Raw genomic sequence first — 27,450 nt, 5'->3', positions numbered from 1 at the left:
GCGGAGGCTGCATAGAAGCGATCAAGAAGCGTGAACTCTTGGGCTGGTTGGTTAGACATACTTGACATGGCGCCTGTCCCTGTGTGTTCTCGGTCCTCATCTCTTACTGCAGCACTTCCCGCGTCAAGTGCAGAAACTATATCGGACAGGCACTGAAACGCTGCCTAATATGCGCTAGTCATAAAACGAGATTTTGTGGGGAAAATGCACGCGGCCCTGAATCAGACCAGCTCATGCACTTTTCGCACTCGAACATTGCGATAAGCCCCCTTCGTCCGTAGATGCTGCCAGGTTTTCAGTTAATGATGGAAACCAAAGTCGCAAAGCGAGGTTCGCGTTAATCGGAGTTAGCAGCGTAACTATGTAGCGCAAACGCGTTTACTTTTGCAGGTGAACAGGAGCAACCACGTTAGCGAAAAGCGCCGTCAAGCATGCCTGGGAGTGATATCGCGATGCTTTTTGTAGTCAAAAGCATTTATTCAGAGACACCCCCCCCCAAAAAAAAAAAAAAAGAAACTGCATATTAACTTGGAGTAATTGTCCTTGAGAAAAATTGCCTTTTAAAGTTCTACTCGAAAACAACTTAACTTCCACATAGTGCTGTGCGCTCAACATTCGTACTGCCATCATTTCAACATGAAATTTGTTAGCGTGTGACAGCGCGTCCCAAATGTGTCATTCCTCCAATGGAAGTGCATTTCGAGAATGGGTCACTAAACTTACCCGTGTGACAGAGTGGAAATTTGGAAGACTACTCAGGTGCCGATGCCCTAATGCTATCAGAGTGACACATTGCCAGCGCAGTTGTGTGTGTCCCTAGTTTTTTGTCCTTGTCTGCCAGCGCTGCGTGTGTGTGTCATGTTCGAGAAACATTTTCGCTGACCTTGCAGTTTCATTATGATACCCGATTGCAGCGAAAGCGACAAAAAGGCGCAGGAAGAAGGAAAGCACGAACCGTGTCGTTGTCGTTATAACAGATTGCGTGTGCCCACACAGGGGAAATAGGCTAAAACAAGCGCTGCTGCCACTGGCAGAAAACACAAGGCTGAGATATCTGCTTTGCATTTATCGGTTGGTTTCTTCTTATTTATTCGAGTATGTGTCTTGATTCCACTTTAGTTGCGAGTTAGCACTCGTCCTTGTTTTTCTCGACTTCTTTTTGTGTCTGTGCGTAAACATTTTCAGTATGCCGGACGTGTAATTGCTCGTAAAAGTGAAGCGCATGGAGGTCTCGGAGATGGCTGGCGTTTTCATCATAATGGGCCAAAACAGGAGTGGTCTGAAGGCGGTGCTTAAGTTGATCGAAGGCTTCTGCTTGCGCCGCTTCCCATTTAAAAGGTACGTCACTCTTTGTAAGCTGCATCTACGATTCGGCGATGCGCGAAAAGTTCCTGACAAATCGTCGATTGTAAGTGCATAGCCCAAAGAATCTGCGCACAGCTTTCTTGTTGGCGGGCTGTGCAACCTGTGTGATAACAGATGTTTTCTCTGGGCCTGGGCGAACACCATTATTGCTAACGATGTGACCTAGAAACCGGAGTTACTCGTAGGCGAAGTGGCATTTCGCTGGTTTCAATCTTAGTCGTGACGACTTGATTCCGTCGAGCACTCTCCGAAGCCTTCTCAGGTGTCACCGTTGTCCACGCAGCTGACGACGCTTGATCGGGGTGGCACGGTCCAGTCTGCGTGGCAGACGTTTTGGCGACGCGCGCCCTCTCCTGCAGAATAAGTCGTCGAAGCTCCAAGACAGGCTCGTGGGGCGTCGATGGCGAAACCACGGAGGCCATTCTATCGGTACGCGCAGTGACGGAGAGTGCGTCCAGCCTCACCACAATGGAGGGAGAGTGGTCGGTGGTTAGAAGTCCTCCAGGTGTCACATTTGCTGGGGCTTGAGGGCCGTTTATAGGCTTGTGGGCGGAGGCCAAGGAGCGGCTTTCTTGAACATGACGGCAGAGGCGAGAGCTTGAAAGCTCACGTCGGAGTGCAGCATGACGTAATGCAGCAGCATAGTCGATTACTGTCGCTTCCTTTGCTGAAGCCGTCGGAACCGTCGCTTGAGGAACGCCCATTGCCTGCTGGACTTCTTCACGGAAATGTCCGCGAGGGTCGCCACCTGACGTTGTTGAGATGACGGCAGCCACCAGCGGGGTTCCTTTCGGACGATCTATTGTATGATGTCCCAAAGGCTATCTGCGCTCCCAGAGGCGCTGCTGCCGGCACTTGCGCAGGTCGGTTCGAGTGGTCGATCATAGTGGCTTGCAGACAGCGTTTCAAGAGGCTGGTTGTAGACTCGCGGCCTTGCTTATAAGCTATTTTCGATATTCGCTGCTTCGTGGAAGAACTTCACCATAGTCGTTGGCGGCTGGCGAAGAAGACCTGCAAAAAGCTGATCTTTCACACCGTGCATCAACAGCTTCACTTTGGTCACCTCTGTTATGCCGGGATCGGCGCGGCGGAAGAGATGCATCTCCTCAACATAAGGTAGGACAGGTCATTTGATAGCGTAATTCTTGATTAGAGGAAGTCCTAGGCTCTTCCGTTTCGGAAGGAACTTGTAGAGGCTGTCCAAAACTATGGTTTGAATGTCTCTTAATTCTTCAAGGTCTCATGAGGTTCGAACCATACTCGGGAAGAGCCTTGAAGAGCAAAGTAGATTTGCCTGAGTTTCGCAGCGTTGTTCAAGGCATTTAATTCTTCCACATATCCATAACTTGAGGTGCCTTTAGTGGAGTGCCTGCCCTTGGAAGACGGGGGCTCCCAAGGCTCGGTACTGTAGACTGGGCCATTGCCAATGTTTACTCTTTCCGGGGTCCGGCAGCAGACGGTGCTCGGGTTGAAACCCTTGGAGTCGGTGGCTGGTTCCATGGTCTGTTGCTGGTGCCCTCGGGTGGCAGGAATGGCGCTCTTTGTCTTGGCTTGAAGGGATAAACCGGAACACAGAGGACAGCACCTCCCCCAGATGTAACGTAGTGGTGACAATGGTGTTGGCAGAAATAGGGCAGGCTTGAACTTCACTGGAAAAAACTCTTTATTGGGCTGACTTGCATCCGCAAAAGAACAAAGCAGTCGGCGGCGGGGATATGAACAATCGTGCTCGGCGATCGTCGAATAAATGATGCCCGCTGTACACGCCAACGCTCAATTTAATGGCGGTGACGAAACATCTAGATAAAGGCTCAAACGGCGACTAGCATAATTTGGAACATTGCAGAAACAGACGCGAGTAGCCTGAAACTTCCAGATACATATCGACGTTTCTTGTGCGAAAAAGAATATGATAAATCAGCATCTCGGGACAACGAGCATGAACAGACAAAGATTACAGAATTGATCCGTGTGCTAGAATCCCAGTGATAAGGTCGCATGCTGGGGGCTATTGGAAAACAACGAATAGCGATTTCAATCGCTCGCAGCAATATGGCTTCAGACTAAAGCACTTTCGCAAAATGTAAACGCCACACGATAAAATAAAGATTAGCTCATCTCATGATGACTTCATGGCGTGAAAAAGAAAACAAGGATGGAAAAATAAAAACAAAAGGAACGGACGCTTGTGAAGTCGCACTTCGAAGTCAAAACGAACTGGCACCAACTCGTCCAGAAGAAGGTTTTAATATCTTGTCATCATCAGCATCAGCCGGACTATACCCACTGCAGGGCGATTGCCTCTCCCATATTTCACCCATTAACCCGGTCATGTCGTGGCTACATGCACTTGACCTCGTAGTACTAGGAACATTCGGTTATACTCCAGCTATGTTCCGCCTCTCCACCACCTGAAATTCATCATTACATATTGAGTGGGCAGTGTCTCCTAGATCAAACGAAAAATATGGAAAAGCTGGATATACGTAACTTTTTGTTTGCATCTGGCGTGGATTGACAAGACAGAATTTAAACTTTAATCAGACGATATTATCCTGTTTGAAAGACTCCGGTTTACTGTCCGGAAATTCCGCTGCTTGCGTCGCATGAGGGCAGCCGCACACAACTGAAACAAGGTTCAGCACACGTATGTAGGAATCATATCTGGCAATAAAACTGTGACGGGGTCTATATCTATCTTTCATAGAACAGTTAAAGCGATTGCGGCCTCCTAATATTGTATTGCATAGCGCGCGCTTCTTTCTTTTGGGAACAGAAAAATGCTTGCTGTCGGTAGTTTTTTTTTTGTGTGGTCACGTTAGGGGAGGGAATGGGGGGGAAGGGTGGGGAGTACGAGGAGTATTGTAAAAAGTGAGACCCGCGCGGTCTCCGTTTTTCGGGGTGAGCCATGACTGGAGGTATTACAGTGTGCTTTCTACAGCGAATATTATATAGGTGGCTCTAAAACAGCAAGTTACGTCAGATGCGCAACTGCGCGAAAGAAAATCGGATAAATGGCTTTCAAAACGCCATTCATATATACTGCCGAACTATCTTCTGTCTGCACAGCTGTAGGCCGAACAATAAAATAATATTGAAAACAACATAATGTACGCTGACTTCCTTGTTATGCTAAATTCGTTACATTTCTGAAATGCTTGTCGACCTATTGATGGGAAGTGTCACCACAGCACAGAAAAAGCCACAACACAATCTCATTAGATATAATTATTCCTGGTTTAAGCCGCGTTATTGTAAGGGTAGAGCAGACGTGTGTGCTGCACAAGCTGCGAAGAAGAAAATAGACAGGAAGTACACGTTCGGTACAAATATTCTGTCATAATATGATAATGTAAGCAGTAACTGATAGACTAAAATAAATAATGGAGGCGGAAATAGAACTTGGCAGAACCCATTATAGGGGAATGAGAATCATGCCCAACGAAGAGAGTTCACGGAAGTAATTTTATGTCGCTTTCACATGATATACAATCTTTCACTTAGGAAACAAAGCAAACCTCAATGTGAGCGACGCGGCGGTGAGCTTCCAGTCAATTCATGTTTTCTCAAGCACAAAACCAGCTCATACATTTGAGCAAAAAAATATTGAATCTATTCTGCAATGACCACACCTGTTTCCATCCCAGCTTACTTGTAGGGGAGAATTAACACTTTCCTGTCCGCGTGAAAAGTAGTGGTTTGTGGGTGCTGTCATTAAACACTTTGCTTTTTACCAAAAGCGTGTGGTATAGGAGTGCTTGATATCAAATTGTAGAAGAGAAAATTCTCTCTACAATGAAAGTAAGCGAAATTAATGTCTTTATTCAAGAATTGCCAAAGCATGAAAACGATCACAAAAACGCTTAGTGAAAAATCAAAACGCTCAAAAGCATCAAACGTTCTTCACAAAAACAACTTTAAAAAAATCTGGAATATACATTTTGTAGGTCAGGGACCCATCTAGCAAAGTAGGAAATTTTCACTGTCTAGATACAATAATAATGAAGTTACGAATGGCACTTGTGTAGCGCCGAGCGGAACTCCGGCGCGCAACGCCGAGGTGGACCCTTGCTTCTCCCTTTGCCGAAAACACGACTCTCTGCACTGTCAGCGGCAAGTAGTCCCGTCCGAATAACGTTGAGACCCTGCAGATAACAGTTATGACTTTAAGATCGTTCTGACCGCTTTCTATTAGCGCACGGCAAAAGCGGAACTTTTCGGAGGACAATCCGACACTTACCGGGGCATGGCCGTTGACTTTCCGGGTTGATTTGATGCAGTTCCGTCGTCGCTACTGAAATCTGAAGAGCTGAAGTCATCTTCAGAATTGTCACTGCTTCTGTCGGCATCCAAAAACGAGCTTTCAGATGCGTGGATATCCGCAGAAACGCGCCGTTTCCGAGGAGTGCCAGCGTGATGTCGACGTCATGAGGCGCACAAGGAGCAATGATCACCTGACACCGAAAACCGTCTCGGCGCGCGCAGCATGATGAAGAGATTGAAGTCAAGTTCATTCATTCATAAACATTTATTCATGAGGATGACCTGAGGCCTAGAGGGGAAGAAGATTGTTCCATTTCCCACTGGCCGCTACTTGTCCAGAAGCGCTTCCAAAGCGGGAAAATTCGAATTATAAAACCATCGTTAGCGGGCTAACGATCGGAATGGGCGCGGACAGAAACTTGTTAAAGCGCTGAAAGTTCATGTGTTTTTATTTCTGAAATAAAGATGTATTGTAATACAATTGTAATGTGTAATCGTTTACTGTATGAGTAATCAAACTTACTGAATCTCGTGTTTGGCGCATGACGAGATTAATACTTTATGTGCAATAACACTCAACATAACCCGCAACGTTTTCAACTTTTGTGCTTGCGAGCCCGTTTATTTATAGACTTTCGAAGTTTACAATCTCCACCTAGCTTACATTACTACCCACAGTCGTCGGTACAATATTCGAAGCCCCGAAGTGTCCACTAAGATCTTATAACGTTAGCAACTCTGAATTAAAGCGCAATGCTAACCTGTCATCTTTAGTTAACCGCCGAGAGGTGGCTAGTCTGTGTTACCCAAGTTTTACTACTATCCTTTCCTGAACCACATTATCTACCTCGCAAACCGCATCTCTGATCGCACAAGCCATGGGAAGACTGTCTACCCTCCACTTGCCGGGACATGACATCTGCACATTCATCATCCTTCTTTGTTAAGTCAGCAAGAGATTAGAATGACCTGTCAAAGGCCATCGTGAACGAAACCGACCCATCATCATTCAGATCATCCGTAGAAAAATTCATCTGCTTAATGTACCACTGCCTAATGTGACACGCCTTCAATGGGGGCTCGGAGGATTTTGTAAAGAAACATAAATAAGTATAGCTAGAGATATGACTGAGTGGGCACTGTGGGCGAGGTTTTGGAAGGGTAAATTATTATAGGAGGAACGCTTGAGGGAAAATGGACAATAACAGGTGGGCAGATAGAGCATATAAATGCCTGTACCTTGAAAGCGTTGATACAACATGAAGAGAAAAAACTAGGAAACTGACCAGTGAGCATGCAAGGCACAATGACGGGGAAACAAAGGGCGTTGAACAGCCAGTAAAAGACACGAAAGGTAACAATTCGATGAAAGCTGCGGAAAAGAGCCAGAGTATAAATATATCCAAATAGGAAAATGCAGATCAGGAAGGACGCTTTGTTTGATAGCTCAGTAGGCAGAGCCTGATCTTTTTAAGCTACTAGGTGCCTTAGGACACGCAGTACCAAAAAGAGAGGTAACCAATATGATGACACATGTACAGAGTGGGGTAAATCCGCACAAACAACTGAGTATCTTATATGCGAATGCGATGGTATCCATCCGGACATCGATGCAGGCGCAGTCAGTCTTCCTGAGCCTTTATGGTTTAGAGACACCAGTGGTCGGGTGAATGAATCTGCGGGGCAAAGTAGCAAAAGGCTATTATAGGATTAATGGCCGAAAAGCAGAAAGATGATGTAAGGATAAATATAAAAGGTTTAGTTGAGAAATTGACGAAATATTTGAGTGGTTTCTAACAGTATTCAAGATATAGAAAAAATAAAAGGTGAGCATGGTGCAAACTGTTCCCACCGCATTTATATATTTCATCCATTTATTGGATCTATGAACATATAGCTATGGTTGAAGGAACTAAGTCACGCAATCCCGCAACAGCCTATGCTCACCGGTCCTGCCGAAGAGTGTGGAGGAAATTTAGGGGCACTGTAGAGATGTTCTGTTTGTAATGCAAAGAGGTAAAGCGAAAACACGGTCTAGAAAAGAGTGCGACACAGGTGTTGTTACCAAGCCACGCGCAGCGCCAGCTCAGCTACAGCGCATTTAGGCAAATAAGTATCCGTTTTAGAGGCGCACACGCAGCTGCCAGAATGACAACAGCACCTCTCTTCAGTGCGGCTCGAGCATTGCACAGCGGAGCAAACGAAGCCACATCTTAAAACCACTGCTTCGTTACAGCCTACTTGGTTGGGTCTGTGCAGTTTACACGATTTCAGTGTTGTACTGAGTGCAAATAACATCACTCAAAATTCAGTGCCTGTCTTTCAAGCTCTCGTCCTCTGCACAGCGGATTGCAGCGTGTCATACAAGTGTGATCGACTCCGTACAAGCATTGTGTGAATATCCGGCATAGATCTGCGCGGTTCACATACGTAGCGGTAAGAATTTTCTGTCTCATTCTCTTCCCACGCAGCTGTTTGCCAAAGAACTGTTCACGGATATCCGCTCAGTGGAGCTGCACGGATGATCTTTCTTATTTTCACATCAGCGTTATTTTGGGTCAGGAAAATTGCAGCGGTACTGCACCGGTGTTTGAAGTGAAAGGTGTGCGAAAAAGGTTTGTGCCTCGTGTGTAATGAAACTCCCTTTGTAAAGAATGAAAATGTCATGTAGAATGTTTTAGAGGGCCTGAGAGCTGTTTAATAAGAGGTTTTTGGCATATGCAACCAACTTGCAAAACTGTGCAGAAGTTTTATTTTTTGTATCACTGCGTTAAAATAGCGCTGTTTCACAGCGCACCCACGGAAAACCAAACGGACGACACAAAAGTATAAAGCCGATAGTGCTATGAACGGCCCACCTTACTGTGTGTGTACTATACTATTCATAATAACGCCGCGAAACATTCAAATCTTTATTTGTGCTTTCTCGACAGCCGCCGGTATGCCGCCTTATCACTGAATGCAGCGCACGGATCGATTCAGTAGTATTTGTTTGCTCATGCTTGTTGTCGCGAGATGCAGTTTTATTTTTTTTTGTCGCGCAAGATAAGTCGAGATATATCTCGAAGATTCCTGCCACACGCGTGTGTTCCTACAATGCTTCAGATTATGCTAGTCACCGCTGGCGGCCTTATCTGTATGTTTCGTCGCCACCGTTATATTGCGCGCTGACGAGTGAAACGGGCATTCTGTTAGACGACGGCCAAGCACGATTGTTGCTATCGCCGCCGCCGATTGCTTAGCTCTTTTGCGGGCGCTAGTCAGCTCAATTAGGAGTTTATTTACCGCCCTCCCAGACTTTTCATTTGTTGTCATCGGCCTTGTCACCACCACGTCACATCTGGTGGGGGTGCTGAATTGCCTAAGCTTAGAATACCCCCCGAAGGTGCCTCATGAACAGCAACCATTCTTGGCCTTCGTTCTGCCCGTGTGCCTCCTATCTTCCAAAGACTCCTCAGTCAAGATGCAAAACGCTGGATGGACCTCTTTGACCGCGTGGTCGGATTCCACGCTTGAAATGAGTCAGCAAAGCTCAGGTAAGTCTACTTCCAACTTCGGGGATCTGCGAAAACGTGGTTTGAAAATATGACTTCTTTAACGGATTGAGATATGTTCAAACAGGAGCTCTTGAAGACCTTTACCAGTATAATGAGAATATAAATAGCGGAAGCCCTTTTCTAGTCAAGACTTTAACTCCCCAATAAACTGCTCCTGGTATATATTGAAGAAAGGAAGCACCAACCCTAATGTGACCGAAGTGGACAAACTGAGATTTTTGATGCGAGACGTTAGAGTTGGTTTTTGCTTGCATCTTCAGAGATTCGCCGAAGACCATGGACGAATTTGAACTGGAAGCATTCCCCACCGAAAAGACAATAGACGCCCGCATGCGTCAGTACAGTCGATCTCTTGAAGCCGTTTACGCAACTCCCTACAGCGGCTTATATGTAAGCGGAGACAGCCTGTTAGAAATTATCCGTGAGGTGGTACGAGAAGAACTACGCCGGCTGTTGCCATCATCACAACAGCCCCAAGTAGCGATGCTCTTGGACATCGCCGTCGAGCCAGAGCTGCGTGCGAGTTAGGTCCCCTAGACAGCGCAGGGGAACTAAAACGTGCACCCTTTGGATGTGAGGCTGCTTCACGGCGAAAACACTAAAATCCTCCGACGAACGACGAGTGACGACGCTGCATCGCCGCTCTATACAAAATTGACGACCAACCGACCAGTGCTTAATCCGAGACCACCGTCCAGCGAAGTGACGACGGTGTGCCCTTGCCGTGACCTCAGTACGCGTCGAATACGAGATCGAGCTCCGAGACCAACATGCAACACAAGGATACATACAAGGGATATTAAAGTACCAATCGACGGTCATCCGGTTACTGCATTAGTAGACAAAGGAGCCGATAACTCAGTCATCAGTGGAATGCTGACTCCCAATCTGAAGGAAGTCAAGACCACTTGTGATGGCCCACTGATCCGCACCGCTGGTGCAAACTTATTACGCTGTCTGGATGGTGCACCGCGAGAGTAAAAGCAAATGGGCGCAGTTATCCTACCAAGCTTTTGGTCTGCGGCAGGGCTCTCGCAACGTGATTTTGGATAGATTTTTCTCAACTAACTTCGGACGATTATCGACCTTCGCTCAAAGCTGATCAAATTTTCGACGCACAACGCCATCCGCCCATTTCGACGCGTGTCATTGCTCTGAACATCCTGGACGAAGAATTGGGCCTATCAGCCCCCACAAGCGTCGTCGTATCCGTGGGTATTGGAGAGATCGAAACCACAAAAGGTGTAGTCAAAGGAAACACACAGAAGCTCATGGATCGTGGACTGAAAATCGCAAGGGGCACATACGATTTCCGGCATGGACAAGCTCAGCTGCTGGCCACGACCTTCAAAACATAATACCGGTATTTCAATAAGGGTACGACTATCACTTTTCTCGACTATCTAGCAGTCATCCCTGACACTTCTTCCCTCACCGACCAACACAGCAAGGTAACCAGCCCATGTTCGACATCAACCCAGCTCTATCCGGCCCAAGCAGACAAGATCAGATACGCGGCCTTCTTGAAATGTAGAACTGGGGCTTCTCGTAAACGTCGAATGTGTGATGAACACCACTTGCCAAGCACACAATTATAACGGATGAACCCGCCAGACCACTGGGACAAATTCTCTACCGCGTATCACCGCAAGAACGCCAAGCCATCCGCGAACAATTTGATCAAATGCTTATTGACGATGTCATTCAGCCATCGATGTGCCCCCGGGCGGCGAAAGTCGTTCTGTTGAAGAAAAAATACGGGGCACTTCGCTTCTGTGTCGATTATATACCTATATATACCGCTACTGCAACAATATAACGAAGAAGAATGTCTACCCGCTCCCCTCCATCGACGACGCACTCGGCCGACTCTCCAAGGCAAGATATGTCTGATCAGTTGACCTTAAGAGCGGCTATTGGCAAATACAGATTGATGAAAGAGATCGCTAGAAGACCGCGTTAACCACAGCGGACGGCCTCTTCGAGTTTAAGGTGATGCGTTGTAGCCTTTGCTCCGCCCCAGCAGCGTTCCTACGAGTAGCCCATGCTGGGCTAGCTGGACTTAAATGGCATACTTGTTTGGTATACATTGATGAAATATGTGGCAGTAGGACTTTTTGACGGGTTCTTTGGTATATGATCTTGATTTTTATAGCGCTGAAGAAACACCACAGGAAGGAAGACACACAAGGACAGAAGCGCTTCCGTCCTTGTGTGTCTTTCTTCCTGTGGTGTTTCTTCAGCGCTATAAAAATCAAGAAATGAATCACGTCGTTTTCTTCTCGTATAGCTGTGAAGACAGGGTCGGTCCTCATCAATTTGTCAGGGCTAATGTTAAAATTGTTAAAAGTGTCACTTCGCCTACAAGGAGCTACTATTCCGGAGCCGTATGTAAACAAGGCTGGCGGTCGCCCAGACCCGCAGAAAACCGCTGCGTTTACCCAGTTCCTACAGCGTACTGACAAGAAAGCTGTGCGCCGATTCTTTGGACTGTGCCGTATTAGCGATGATTTGTGAGCAAATTTTTGACGAACTTCGACACAGCTTATAAGTGCTGACGTGCCTTTTGAATGGGAATCGCCGCAAGCGCGAGCTTTCGAGTAACATAAGCGCCGCTTACAGTCCCTTCCTGTCCTCGGGAATTTTGACGAAAAATCCACAAAAGAAATTTATATCGACGCAAGAAGCATTGACCCAGGCACTGTTCTCGATCAGAAAATTGATGGAAAGGAAAACATTATCGCGTATGCTAGCCGCTCTCCGTCGCAAGCCGAAGCCAATTACGCGATGACCGGAAAAATTGCTTCGCAATTATCTGGGCCGCTTCGAAGCTCCGTCCGTATCTATCATCATCATCATCATCAGCCTGATTATACCCACTGCAGGGCGAAGGCCTCTCCCATATTTCTCCATTTAACCCGGTTCTGTGCTAGCTGCATCCACTTGACCCCTGCGAACTTCTTAATCTCATCCGCCCACCTAACTTTCTGCCGCCCCCTGCTACGCTTTCCTTCCCTTGGAATCCAGTTTGTTACCCCAAGCGACCATCGGTTATCCTCTCTTCGCACTACATGTCCTGCCCATGTTCATTTCTTCTTCTTAATTTCCACTAGAATGTCGGTAACTTGAGTTATTTCTCTGACCCACTCTGCACGCTTTCTATCTCTTAACGTTACCCCTACCATTTTTCGTTCCATAGCCCTCTGGGTTGTTCTCAACTTAAGTAGAACTCTCTTGGTTAGCCTCCACGTTTCAGCCCCATAGGTGAGTACAGGCAAGATGCAACTGTTGTATACTTTCCTCTTGAGCGATACCGGTAAGCTGCTAGTCATAATCTGCGAGTGCTTGCCAAATGCGCTCCATCCCAATCTTATTCTTCTTGTTATTTCCTTTAATGGTCCGGATCTGCGGTTACTACCTGTCCTAAGTAGACATATTCGCCTACTACTTCCAGTATTTCGCTACCTAATGTAAACTGCTGTTCCTTCCCGAGGCTGTTGAACATTACCTTAGTCTTCTGCATATTGATTTTCTAGCCTACCTTTCTACTTTTTCTGTCTAGGTCATCAATCATTATTTGCAGTTCATTCCCCGAGTTGTTCATTCACCATCCAGTTCATCCACCATTCAAAGTTGTGAGCGATCACCATGCTCTCTGCTGGCCTGCCAACTTAAAGGTACCTCCGGCCGCCTTGCGCGATGGAGCCTGCGTCTTCAAGAATTCGACATCACAGTCATCTACAAGTTCGGCCGCAAGCACTGCGATGCAGACTGCTGGTCGCGAGCCCCGTTGATGCGCCGCCGAAAGAAGGCGACGAAGACGCCTTTTTGAGACCGGTAAGCGACAGCAGCTTCGCACAGTAGCAGCGCTCCTATCCTGAGTTGAAAGACCTGGCTGATTACCTCAAAGGAAAGGCCGCTTCTCCTCCTGCCTCGTTCTGGCGTCAGTTGTCATCCGTCTTTCGCGTTACACAATGACGTCCTAGTGAAGAACGGTCTTCATGCAACCGGACCGCATACCTTTTTATTGTGGCTCCTAACCTCAGAGAGGAAATTGTACAGGCGTTCCACGATACGCCAACCGAAGGGCGTCGCCGCCTTGCACGAATGTTGCACCCAAGCCGGGAAAAGTATTATTGGCCACGGTCAGCTGCCGACGTCGCCCAGTACGTCAAAACGTTCCGCGAGTGTTAGCGGCGCAAGACACCTCCGGTGAGGCCTGCAGGTCTACTGAATCCGATATTATCCCCAGCTAAGCTCTTTAAACAAACAGGGATTGGCCTCCTCAACCCTTTCCATCTTCATGTACGGGTAACAAATGGATCATCGTGGCCACAGACTGCATTACGCGCTACGCGAAGCAAAAACCACAGGTCTATGGTACTGCAGCAGAAGTCGCCAAGTTTTTTGCGACAAATTGCCCTGCGACACGGCGCCCCAGAAGTACTTATCCCAGACAGAGGAACAGAATTTACGGCGCGGATGACACATTCCCTCTTGACCTATAGTTGACAAGCCACCGACAAATATAGGCGCACCATACCCAAATCGACTTACGCAGCGTCTAAACAAAACGACTGTGCCCGTGATTGCCATGTACGTCGATACCAAATGCAAGACATGGGACTCCATGCTGCATCACGTGATTTTAATGTACAATACCGTCGCCCAGGAGATGACCAGGGCGACCCCATTCCAGCTTGTGTGTGGCAAGAATCCCTCGGCCACGCTAGACTCAATGCTGCCGAACGTAACAGAAGAGAAGCATGTGAATGTTTCCGCCTGCCTTCAGCTTGCAGAGGAAGCTCGACTACTCGCACGGCTGTGCATTAAACACCAACAACGCACCGATGCCGGACGACAAAACTAGCGACGATGCGACAGAGACTTCGGGAAACCAAGTCTGGGTATGGATGCCGATTCGCCGTCGGGGACTTAGTGGGAATTTGTTCCGTCGGTACTTTGGGTCATACAAAATTCTTCCCCGCGTCGGACAGCTGGATTATGAAGTCATTCCCGATGGTGTGCCAGTATCCCAACGGCGACGCGTGTGGCCAGAAATTGTACATCGTTTTCGTCCGAAGCCGTATTAAACGTGTTTTAGAGTCCGTGATGTTTAAGCGTTCTAATGTGTTTACTTTTCTCTGTATATTGTGGAACATCTAGGCAATGTTTTTAAATAGGTAGTAATGCCGCGGATCATTCAAATCTTTATTCTTTTTCGACAGCCCCCGGCATGCGGGCTTACCACTGATTCTAGCGCACGGATCAATTCTCTAATATTCCTTTGTTTTTACTCGTTGTGGCGATAAACAGCATCATAATTTCCTTTGTCGAGCAAGATGCGCCGAGATGTATCTCGAATATTCCGGCCACTCGCGTGTGCTTCTACAAATAACTAATTACCGCTTGCTGCTTTATCTAGCTGTTTCCTCGTGCTGGCGAGTAAAACGAGCCTTTTCTGTTTTGCGACCATCGAGCACATTTGCGTTCTCGCCACCTCCGCCTTAATCGCTTAGTTCTATTGCAGGTGCAGGTCAACCCAATTAAGTTTCTTTAAGGCATTGCCAGACCCTTCATTTGTTGGCATCGGCCAGGCAGCACAAGACAATAGTCCAATATTGGGAGTACATCGGCTAACGGTGGTCCTGCAATAGTCCAGTATTGATGATGATTGCGGCAATGCTGGGTGCCGCAATATCACGTTTCACCTATTTACATAGTTTCGGTACAATTTGCATCACAATGACAAATAATTCTAGTGTAAGTATGTCAGGTGATGTAAGGAAGCGGCAGTCTCTGCTGTGTGTCCTTGTAAAACCATAGCAGCATATATGCAAGAAGCTCGGAGCAATCTTCCGCACCCTATATATACGAGCCAATAGGTTGATTCAGATTTCATTTTTAGCTTGCCATTTCACGGGACTTAATGTATAGATCATGCACTTCAAAGCGATATAACTGTTAACCAGCCTGAACAATATGTTAATAGAAATGAAATAAGTGCCTATGGTGTTTACTGACATAATATTGACACGTGCATTAGAGGTGAAGAAGAAGGAGCGCAATCGGTAGAAGTTAGATCATTCTTACTGTTAGATCATTCTTGCGATCATTTGAGGCTATTCCCGGTGTGGCTATACCTATTTTTGTGTCCAACCCCGCCCTCTTTCTCACTCACCAGTGGCCAAGTGTCTGCATGCCCCAGGTTGTTTTCACGCAGAGCATTTTAGCAAACATTGGTGTTGACCTTGGTTCTATGTCCTATTGGTTGCTCAACGTCCTTTGTGGATATAAATTATGATTCTATATTTCCATCTTATGTGAAGCACTTACCTTCAAATCTAATATCCAGTCTCCTATGTGATCACTTTGAAAAGTTCCCTGATCACACTGTAATTGCCAGTGATGCGTCTGTGACTGCGCAGAAAGCAGCGATTGGAATTTTTTTAGAGTCTCTTTCCTGGAGTTTTTCGGTGCGTGTCCCGGATTACACACCGATATTTCTAGCAGAGTTTATGGTAATTGGGCTAGCACTACTAAACGTTCCATGCAGTCAATCAAAAATTTTTTTTCAGACTCTTTTCCTGTTTTGTTGTCACTGGAGTCAGCACGGGATGCTCTGTTGAGCCGCTCACTAAAGTATTTCATACCGGGGTGGGTGAAAGAAATACCCTTCATCTGGGTCCCCGGTCACAGCGGTATTTTCCAGAACGAAGCGGCAGATTTCCTGGCTAAATCAGCTCTTGATGCATCTGTTTCACGTACCAGCCCTAATATCACCATTTTTGGAATGTCCTGTTTCCAGCGTTATCAATACCTACCCGCTTCATGCAATGATCCTTTGCTATCAGCCGAATATCAGCATCTCATATACTCATGGAAAGTTCGTTCATGTAAACCACGGCAGTGTGAGGTAACGATGACTCTCATGAGATGCAGGATTCCTCGCCTAAATTTCTATTTATGTAGATGCGGGATCAGCCCCACAAACCTTTGTGAGGCTTGCGGTGAGATTGAAAATATTGATCACTTCCTTCTCGCTTGCCGAAGGTTTTCACATCAGAGAAGGGTGAATTTAAACCTCCAATTGCACGCTGGGGATTTACGTTGTCGGTCCACGGAAGGATTTGCGTTGCCTCAAATTTGTCAGTACTTACATAACTACATCACAGCTACGGACAGATTCGTTTGCTAATTGTATTCCAAATTTACAAAATTTAAAATTTTTGCTTCATATTTTTTCTTTCAATCACTTTTGTGATCTTAAATCTTATGTTTTTGTTTAGTTGTCAATTACTTTAATGCACTAATTCAGTTTGTGTAGGACATTTGGCAGTCCACACAGAACCCTGGCCAATCCCCCTTCGTGGGTATGTGCCAAATATCAAGGCAGAAGAAAAGAAGTAGAGGACGTTGAAGGGTCGGCCCGTTCCTGTTGCCCGCGTTCCTGATTCAGCTCTCTAGGTGTCGTCGTTCAGCGGCTGCAGTAAATCTTTAGTGTAACAACCGTCACACATCTGGTGGAGTCGAGTTTGGTACGCTTCCCAACCTGCGTACACCTATAAGATCAGTTCAGCTGAGTTCAGTCGTTCAGTCGTGTCTGACTCTTCGTGACCCTATGGACCATGTCACGCCCCGCTTTCCGGTCTCTATCTTCCTAACATCACATAACTCCATCTGAAGCGCCTCGAGGATGCCATCTAACCATTGCGTTCGCTGCCTACCCCTTCTCCGGTGACCCTCAACCTTTCCCAACATCAAATCTTTCTCCAGTGACTCCTCTCTTCTCATCAGATGACCAAAGTAGCTGAGCTTTAACTTTAGAATTTGACCCTCCAATGAGCAAGCAGGTTTTATGGTCGACAATATGGACTCATTTGATCTTCTGGCAGTCCAAGGAACTCTCAAGAGTCTCCGCCAGCACCACAATTCAAACGCGTCAATTCTTCGGCGGTCAGCCTTCTTCACAGTCCAAATCTCGCATAGAAACACGGATCTCACACCGGTCCATCAGCGCCCAAGCCGCCGCCTCCGCGGTCAGTCACCTGAATTCGGGCCTCTTACTACCTCGACGAGAAGTGACGAGGACGACGCAGCCTCGACCGCCTGTTCCACCAGAAATGGCCACAGATAGCAGGTCTCCGGCGCCCATCCTCTACCAAACGCCGCGAGCACCGCCATCTTTCCACGGCGACGTGTACGAGGATGCGTAATACTGGCTTGACACTTTCGAGCGGATCGCCCGCTACAACGGTTAGAGCGACGACCGTAAGCTCCATAACGTGTATTTTGCACTCGATGACTCCGCGATGACATGGTACGAGAACCATGAGAGCAACTTGACCACCTGGGAGACATTTCGCCAAAATCTCCTAGCTACATTCCCCAGCGCCGACCGCCGGGAGAAAGCTGAAGCTGCGCTTCACTCCCGTAACCAGCGGACTAACGAAAGCGTCCGCATGTATGTGGAGGGCATGACGCACCCTCTTCAAGCGTGCTGACCCCTGCATGGCCGAGGAGACGAAGCTTCGCCACCTCATGCGGGGGGTCAAGCAGGAGCTTTTCGCCGGTCTTGTGCGCAGTCCACCGCGTACTGTTGCCGAATTCTTTATTAAAGCGACCACCATGGAGGCGACATTCCTGCAACGAGCCTCGCAATACAAAAGAGATATAAGCACGCTTGGGCCTGCTGTTTCTTCGATGCCGCTAGAGAGTGACGTAGCCGTTTTACGTGACCTAATCAGGTCGATCATCAGGAAGGAATTACAAACCCTCCAGCTGTCTCCCAGCGCGCTGTCTGTTACATCGCTGTCTGAAGTCATCCGGGACTGAGGACAGACCTACATATGCAGCTGGCCAGTCTACGACGTGAATACCGCCACTCAAGCAGTGCAGCAGCCTGGTCTTTCTCGTGTGCCTGCTCGACCAGTTTATCAGCGGCCACGGAAATGTGATGTGTGGCATGCACCGGACCGGCGGCCACTCTGTTACTACTCTGGTGAGGCCGGTCATCTTTACTGGGCTTGCCCATACCGCCGAGGTGGTCTGCGTGGTTTTTCGCCCGGCGACCTTTGCCCACGGAACGACCACTCGAAATAGAAGCTCATCTGTCGGCCCGTCACGGGCCTGTGACACGACCTAGATACGGCCGCTATGACTCTAGATCATCATCGCCGCTGCGGTACCGTTCCCCAAGTCCTCGCCGAGACGCCAGCTATCCTGAGCGGCGTTCTCCCAGTCCATTCCGGGAAAACTAATTCAAGTGGTCTCCGGAGACAAGGCCGCTGCTGTCGGGAACACTGAAGATCCTCCGCTGCCGATACACTGATTTCTCACTGGGGCAGGGTAGCGACAGCATCCGACGCCCTACTTCTGATTTGTGTGTGACAATTAACGGTACTGACGCTGTCGCTTTACTTGATACTGTTGTAGACTATTCAGTGATGAGCTACGCCCTCGCCGAGGAATTGAGCAACGTTTTGACGCCGTGGAAAAGCCCTAGCATTCGCACGGCTGGGGGTCACCTCATTAGCCCGGCCGGAAGATGTAAAGCGCGAATCGGCATCTGTGGTTTCGTCTACATCGGTGAATTCGTCGTCTTGCGCGAGTGTTCGGGAGACTTGATCCTGGGCCTCGACTTTGTGCAGGCAAACGGTGCTGTGATCGACCTACACAAGGCGCGAGTCTCATTTTCGAGTGAACGCTCTGCGTATTGTTGAAAACGACGTAATGCTGCCACCACGGTTCAGTGTGCTGGTGTTATTGAGGAACAACTCATTTCAAGACTACGAAGGTATTGCGGACAGTCACTCTTCGCTGTCGCTCGAGAAGGCAGTGGCTATCGCGCGCGGCATTGTTGAACTGGATGACGGCTGTGTGACAGTTTTGTTGACGAATTTCCCTTATGAAATTCAGCACCTCGCCAAGCAAACGGCCGTCGCCTTCCTCCACGACATGGATGGGTTGCCGAATCTATGCCCCGTGGAGATGAATCTTATCGACGATGCCGCACCACGTAACGCCCTTCAGAAGGTTAAAATCAAGCCGGGGTTGTCACCTCATCAGAAGAACCTTCTGTCGTCGTCGCTGCTACTTGATTTTAAAGATTGCTTCGCGACGACCTCCAAGGTCGGACGTACGCCGGTAGCAAAGCATCGCATCGTCACAGATTCGGCTACGCCACCAGTCTGTCAGCGTCCATAGCGTGTTTCGCCTACAGAGCGGGAGGCTATTAGAACGCAAGTCGATGAAATGCTTGCAGACGATGTTATACAGCCGTCAACAAGTCCATGGGTGTCGCCGGTGGTCCTGGTGAAAAAGACAACACTTTGTGATTCTGCGTTGATTACCGCAAACTGAATAATGTTACCAAAAAGGGCTTATACCCACTCCCCAGGATCGATGATGCGCTTGACCGACTCCGAGACGCCAGGTTCTTCTCTTCCTTAGATCTAAAAGATCGAGGTGGACGAGCGAGACCGCGAGAAAACGGCTTTCGTGACACCAGACGGTCTGTACGAATTTAAGGTGTTCCCGTTTAGACTTTGCTCCACTCCAGCCACGTTTCAACGCATGATAGACACTGTTTAAGCTGGTCTGATATGGCAGTCATGTCTTGTGTACCTGGACGACGTGGTTATCTTTTCGTCTAGCTTCGAACAACACTTGAAGCGATTGCGCATTGTCCCTCAAGCTCTCCAATCTGCACAACTAACTATCAAGCCAGAGAAATGTCATTTCGCCTTCGAGGAGCTCCGTTTCTTAGGACATGTCAGCGCACAAGGTGTTCTTCCAGACCCCTACAAGACTTCCGCTGTTTCCAGTTTCCCACGCCCAACCGACATGAAGGCCCTCCGACGTTTTTCGGGCCTCTGCTCGTATTATCATCGCTTCGTTAAAGATTTTGCGCACTTAACTGAGCCATTGATAGCCTTGACTCGAGATGACACACCCTTCGTATGGGGAAGTGCTTAAGACGAAGCCTTCGAGGAACTTCGCCACCGCCTTCAAAGTCCACCAATACTAGCTCATTTCGACGAGAATGCAGAGACGGATGTCTGCACTGACGCTAGCAATGTCGGCCTCGGAGCGACCCTCATACAGTGGCAGGACGGCGCAGAACGAGCAATCGCCTACGCGAGCCGCACACTTTCTCGATCGGAACAGAACTATTCGACGACAGAAAAAGAGTGTCTTGCCGTCATCTGGGCTCTGAGTAAATTCCGACCATACATCTACGGACGACCATTTCGTGTTGTTAGCGATCATCACTCTATGCTGGCTAGCCAGCATTAAAGACCCGTCTGGCCGGTTGGCCCGATGGAGCCTCAGGTTTCAGGAGTACGATGTGACGGTCGCCTATAAATCGGGTGGGCAGCACCAAGACGTGGACTGTTTATCACGAGCGCCCGTTGAACCGGCTACTCAAGACATCACCGAAGATTGCCTTATTCTTTGTGCTATCAGCTTCTCCCGTATGGCGCAGCTTCAATGGACTGACCCTGAGTTGGCGCTACTCATTAGGTATCTGGAGGGTTTTAATGCTAGTGTACCTCATGTGTTTCGCCGTGGACTACAGTCCTTCATTCTTCGTAGTGGAGTCCTATACAAGCGCAAATTTGACTGCGACAAGGAGACGTTTCTGCTTGTTGTGCCATCCTAGTTGCGGTTTGAAATCTTGAGCACTTGTCACGATGAACCATCCGCCGGCCACATGGGGGTCAGTCGCGCACTGGCAAAGATTCGGCGTAAGTATTATTGGCCCATGAGTACATAAATACGTAACAACATGCCGCGATTGCCAACGACGCAAATCTCCTCCTCTGAAACCAGCCGGCTTTCTGCAGCCAATAGCACCTCCAAAGACCCCTTTTCAGCAAATTGGCATAGACCTCTTCGGCCCTTTTCCGAAGTCGTCCAAAGTAAAACGGTGAATTGTGGTCGCGACAGATTATTTGACAGGGTACGCTGAGACCACCTCACTTGCAAACGGTAGTGCTGCCGAAGTCGCCGAATTCTTTGTCTACAACATCGTCTTGTGTCATGGCGCTCCTGCAGCTATTATTACTGACCGTGGAGCTGCATTTACGGCCCACTTCACTCAGGCTGTGCTCAAGCTCACACATACCAGCCATAGACGTACAACGGCCTACCATCCGCAGATAAATGGCTTGGTGGAACGCCTCAACAGGACATTGGCTGATATGATTTCCATGTATGTTGATATCGAGCACAAAATTCTTCCATACGCAACATTCGTGTATAATACCGCGCAGCAAGAAACAACCCGGTTCACTCCGTTTGATTTAGTCTTCGGTCGACAGGTTACCACCCCCCTGGATGCTATGCTACCCGTGGACCACCCCTGACAATGAGAACGAACTTGACGTCGACGTCGCCACTTATGCTCAGCGCGCGGAAGAAGCGCGGCAACTGGCCAGACACCGCATTCACCGTGAGCAGCAGATTGATGGTGACCGCTACAACTATGGACGCTACTACGTTGCTTACAACCCGGGTGACAATATGCGGGTTTGGATGCCCGTTCGTTGCCGCGGGCTATCCGTAAAGTTACTACGCCGCTACTTTGGCCCTTACCTTGTTGTCCGCCACCTCAGCGACGTAACGTATGAGGTTGCACCAGCCACACCAGCTTGTTCATCGCACAACAGCAAGGGCAGCGATGTTGTGCATGTGGTGCAAATGAAGCTATATAACGAGCGACCCCCCGAATGACTTTCAGGCTGCATGTAGTCTATCCGCGATGTCAGACTGTGGTGTTACTCTTGAACGCTTTTCCTCCCCTACTCTTCTGTCTGATGGTAACACCGCATCGGGGCGATGCTCCAGGGGAAGGGGCAGTGACACGTGCATTAGAGGTGAAGAAGAAGGAGCGCAATCGGTAGAAGTAGAGGACGTTGAAGTGTCGGCTCGTTCCTGTTGCCCGCGTTCCAGATTCAGCTCTCTCGGTGCCCTCGTTCAGCGGCGCAGTAATTCTTTAGTGTAACAACCGTTACAATATTGTCAGTACACCTTGTCACATTCCAACAAATTGGCCATGTAATAATATTGCATGATAAGCTTAATTGGTTTATATAGCCTAATGTCCCCAAAAGACCTAGGCTACAAAGACGTGCATTGTCGAAGATCTGTTTTTATATTAAAACTGTTGCGCATTGTGGCTGTGAATTCTTTAACAAGTACTACTAACATTTTGGGCGTGAAATGTATACAAGGCTGTTTTTAACATGAGCATGGATGTTTTACAGTTTATTATGGTTCATATTTGCGTTCAGAAACCTTTTTTGTATTTACTTACAAAATACTGCGGACACTGAGTCCAAGCAGGGTGGGTGAACAAGTCAATCAAGGCACAAAAGAAAACGCAACACTTCAAGAAAGACAACACAGTATAGCAGCAATTGGTTAAAACTTATGGGACAATGGATTAACTAGCTGATTCCAATCTGTTACTGTGCGTGGAAAGAACGAAAATTTGTAAGTGTCTGTTCTAGCGAATATAGTGGTTAGGGAACTGGGAAGGTGTTGACGAGTTTGTCTGTTTGGTGCCGGCGTTAAGTATGATGACGGATCCAAACCGAGTTTCTTATGTAATAACTGATAAATAAACTTTAATCTAAGCTTTCTTCTTCGATGTTCAAGTAGTTCAATTTTATTTGTCTCCATTAAAGTGGTTGGGGAGTCAGACCTTGCATATTTATTGAAAATGAACCTGACAGCTCTTCTCTGTATTCTTTCCAGATTTTTTACGTTAGATTTAGTATACGGGTCCCACAATATGCATGCATATTCGAGTTTACGTCTAATTAATTAAGAATAACAAAGTAGTCTAATGTTAGAAGGAGCATTTTTTAGTTTATGTCTTAAGCAGCACAATTTTCTAAATGCAGCAGAGCAGATATTGTTTATGTGCAAGTTCCACAATAGATTGCTAATTATGGTTACTCCTAGGTATTTGTGTTGTGTTGTGTTGGGTTTTTTGGCGCATAAGCAACTAAGGCTATCATGCGCCACGAGCAAGGTGGAAGTTTTGTTTTGCAAGAAATGGGAAAATGAGTGTGTTAAAAACTCATTTGTTTAAAAAATCTCCTTTTAAAAACTTGGGTTGTTTTAGATCCGATGGCGCTTAAGCTGCCAACACCATGATGTGCCTAGCACAAGGTTTCAGTTTCTCTTAGTGACGTATGTTTCATTTTTTCCTACAGTTTGTGTAAAACATTTGCTTCCCTTATGAAACTAAAAACACAAGATAAATCAATAAGTCCATCATCATCTAAAATCAGTTTAGGGTGAAAAGGAATGTATTCATTGTAAAATTTTGCAAAAAATTTTTTTCTTATCCTTTCATGACTTGCGCATGTCAATAAAATGTGGTTAATAGTTAGTTCCTCTCCGCATTTTTCGCATCGTGGTTTCTCTTCTTTTTTCAACAAAAAATTGTGTGTCAGGTGCGTGTGTCCAATGCGGAGACGGCATAGGATCACTTCTATAAAACGCTCCTTATGCCGGCACGACATCCATTCTCCCAAAATGGGCTTTACCAAGTGTAGTTTATTTCCCACTTCACTGTCCCAGGCAGACTGCCATTTTTCTTTTAATTTGAGATGTACAAGTTTCGTACAGTCTTTGTAAGGTATGCTTATACTCTTTATTTGCTTGTCGCGGGCTTGAGCAGCACATGTGTCTGCTCTGTCATTGCCTTTAATGCCCACGTGACTCGGGACCCAGCAGAATTTTACGTTGTATCCTCGAGCTATGGCTGTTGTTATATTGTGTATTATGTTTCCGAGTAAAGGAGCAGCTGCATTTCTGGAATTTAGAGCTGTGAGAACACTTAGAGAGTCTGTAAATATAATGCTGTTTATGACATTCTCTTTTAATATTTTCTCTACGGCAACAGAAATGGCATAGGATTCAGCAGTGAAAATAGACGCACAGTGTGGAAGTCTTATGATTTCCACAGAATCTCCTTGCACAACTGCACTTCCAGTGTACACAGCAGTTTTAGATCCATCGGTATAAAAGTCTGTGAAGTTTTTGTACTTTTCCTGCAAGTTTAGGAATTCCTGAATAATGTGCTCTTGTGGGGTTTTGGTTTTTGGAAACTGTGTGAGAGTGAGGTCACAGATTTCAGGAAGACTGTACCATGGAGGTAGAGGGCTGTTGTTTTGTGCGACATCAGGCAAGGTGTCCAGGATCTGCAGTTTACTGCACATGTCTTCGAATCGCATGATCAGTGGTCTTGTTGCTTTGGGTTTATTTGTGAAAATTAATCGAGAGGGGCAAGTTTTGACAACTGGATAGCAGAGGTGTTTTTCCTGTGACCTTATTCTTAGAATGTAAGCACATGTGATGGCTATTCGTCTGTCTTCCAGTGAAGGCTCATTTGTTTCTACATACAGGCTGCTTATAGGGGATGTTCTGTATGCACCGCATGCAAGGCGTAGACCTAAGTTATGTACAGGGTCCAGTTTTTTTAGATATGAAGGCCTAGCTGAACCGTACACTATACTCCCATAGTCCACGCGGGAGCGTACAACAGAACGGTATACATGTAAAAGACATGCCCTGTCGGAACCCCAATGTTTCCGCGAAAGAACTTTCAGTATGTTAAGCGATTTTGAGGCTTTCTTTTTTAGTGTGTTTATGTGAGGTAGAAATGTGAGTTTTTTATCGAAAGTAATGCCTAGGAATTTGTGCTCTTCTTTTAATGGTAATTCGGTTCTATTTAAGTGCAAGACAGGGTTGTTCTGAATACCCCGTTTGAGTGAAAACATAACTGCCACCGTCTTTTGGGGGGAAAACTGAAACCCATTTTTGTCGGCCCATGCCACTAGTTTATTTATTGTTATTTGTATTTGTCTCTCACACGTTGATATATTGGAAGAGGTGTAGGCTATCTGGAGGTCATCTACGTAGAGTGAACACATAATGGAATTTGGGATTTCATTGGTAATGGAATTCATTTTTACAACAAAAAGCGTTGTGCTTAGAATGCACCCCTGAGGTACCCCATTCTCCTGAATGAAGCTTCTTGACAAGGTGGTACCGAGGCGCACTTGGAATGAACGATGTGAAAGAAAGTCTTTTAAAACGCTGAGCATTCGACCACGGATGCCCAAAGCTGCTAGATCACGTAGGATGCCGAATCTCCAAGTTGTGTCATATGCCTTTTCTAGATCGAAGAAAACAGCGAGACAATGCTGTCTATGTATAAACGCCTCGCGGACAGTGTTTTCGAGGCGTACTAGGTGGTCCGTAGTTGAGCATCCTTTCTTAAAACCGCACTGATGAATATTAAGAAGTTTACTTGATTCTAAAATAAAGGTTAATCTAGTGTTTAAAATACTTTCAAAAGATTTTGCTAAACAACTAGTTAGGGCTATAGGCCTGTAACTCCCAGGACAGGTAGGCGGCTTGCCGGGTTTTAGGAACGGCACAATTATGGCTCTTTTCCAAGTCTCCAGTATTTTAGCTAGTACCCAGATTTTGTTAAAAAACTTTAGAAGCGCTTCTACAGATGCTTCTGATAGATGGGCGAGCATCTCATAATGAATCTCATCAGGACCAGGTGCAGTTTTTTTACCGCAAGCGAGAACATCTTTCAGTTCTTGCAGCGTAATCAACCTATTGTAAGGTGTGTTCGTGCTGCCCCTCGTAGGAAGCCTATATTTTTCAATCCTGTCCTTGTACTTTAAGAATGTTTTTGTATAGTGTGCAGAACTCGAAATTTTGTGGAAATGCACACCTAATATATTAGCTTGTTCTTCGATGCTTGTCTGTGTATTAGGAGCTGTGAGGATTGGAATTGTGAATGGGGAGAAGCTGCCATTTAGTTTATGAATTTGTTCCCACATTTTTTTTGATGTTGTGGAGCTGTTTATAGATGTAACATACTTCTGCCATGATTTTTTTTCGGCATTACGACGAATATATCGAGCTTTGGCTCTTGCTTTTTTAAAAACTGTCAGATTTTCATATGTTGGGTATCTCCGAAAAATACCCCAGGCTTTATTTTGTTCTTTTTTGGCTTCTTTACAGTCCTGTGTCCACCAGACTTTGTGGTTTTGGTGCACTACTCCTGTTGATTGGGGAATAGATAGACGTGCTGCCGCAAGAATGCATGCTGTAAATATTTCATTCATTTTGTCTATATCAATTTTCTCTGAATATATTTCATTTAGACTGGCTTCTTGCCTGAACAAAGACCAGTCAGCTAAATGCAGTTTCCACCGCCTGGGTTTTGTCGGGATGACTGATGGTGAGGATAAGCTGATCATGACAGGAAGATGGTCGCTTCCGTACGGATTATTTAAAACTTCCCATTTAAAATCGGTAAAAATAGAAGGTGAACTAAAAGACAGATCTAAACAACTCGCTTTGCCTGTGGCTGGGGAGTAGTATGTTGGATTGCCAGAGTTTAGGAGACACACGTTGCTGCATAAAATAAAATCTTCTATAAGCTGACCACGAGTATCTGTTTGCTCGCTGCCCCAAAGACACGAATGAGCATTAAAATCACCAACTAAAAGATACGGCTCGGGAAGCTGTTGTAAAAGGTCTTCTAAATCATCTAGTGTTATCGTGATGTGTGGTTGGAGGTATACTGAACATACTGTGATGGTTTTATGTGTTAATAATGTGGCTGCTACCGCTTCAAGTCTGGTATTAAGAGTCAGCTCCCGAGCAGCGATTCCAGGTTTCACGACGATGGCTACACCACCCGAGAGTCTGCTGGACAGCTCCCGGTCCCGGCGGATGATTTTGTAATTTTTAAGGAAATTTTTGTTCTGAGGACCTAAGTTGGTTTCCTGGAGACACAAAGCCAATGGGGAGAATGTAGCCAGGATTTCCTTTATGTCGCTGTAATTATTTAGTAGTCCTCTACAATTCCAATGTATTATACACGCCATCTTATTTTATGAAAAATGTGAAAAACTAGCTTAGGTTTTTTTTTGGCCCAACGACTCGGGGCTTGTCTTTTTTTTGACGGTCTAAGCTGTGCCGTCGTCCGTCTGACGTCGAAGGCACAGCCCTACCAGGGCTCGTGTCCATTGCCTCCTCTTCAGAGGCAGCGGAGGAGCGCGCCCCAGATAAGTGTTCTTTCGTGTTAGGCCTCGCCTCATGAGGAGAGACCTTCAGGCTTGTCAACCCGGAGGGCTGCATAGCCTTCTTTTGAGATGGAGGTGGGGGAGCAGCATGAGCCACTTCCACCTGGGGCGCGGGTAGCCCTGCCCGAGGC

General features: G+C 46.8%; 1 protein-coding gene across 1 annotated transcript in view; it reads left to right on the top strand.

The window, feature by feature from the left end:
- The first annotated feature begins 1,087 nt into the window (after positions 1–1,087).
- Positions 1,088–27,450, top strand: part of LOC146194683 (arylsulfatase B-like) — a 91,221-nt gene continuing 64,858 nt past the window's right edge. Inside the window, exon 1 of the mRNA XM_084597499.1 lies at positions 1,088–1,338. Within this exon, the coding sequence (XP_084453625.1) occupies positions 1,223–1,338 (116 nt within the window). The 5' untranslated portion in view covers positions 1,088–1,222. The remainder of the gene's footprint in view (positions 1,339–27,450) is intronic.

This window comes from Amblyomma maculatum, chromosome 3 (assembly GCF_055883805.1).
Source record: "Amblyomma maculatum isolate TAMU_Amacu chromosome 3, ASM5588380v1, whole genome shotgun sequence".
Lineage (NCBI taxonomy): Eukaryota > Metazoa > Arthropoda > Arachnida > Ixodida > Ixodidae > Amblyomma > Amblyomma maculatum.
The sequence above is the reverse complement of the archived record's forward strand: the minus strand, read 5'-3'. Positions and strand labels throughout refer to the sequence as shown.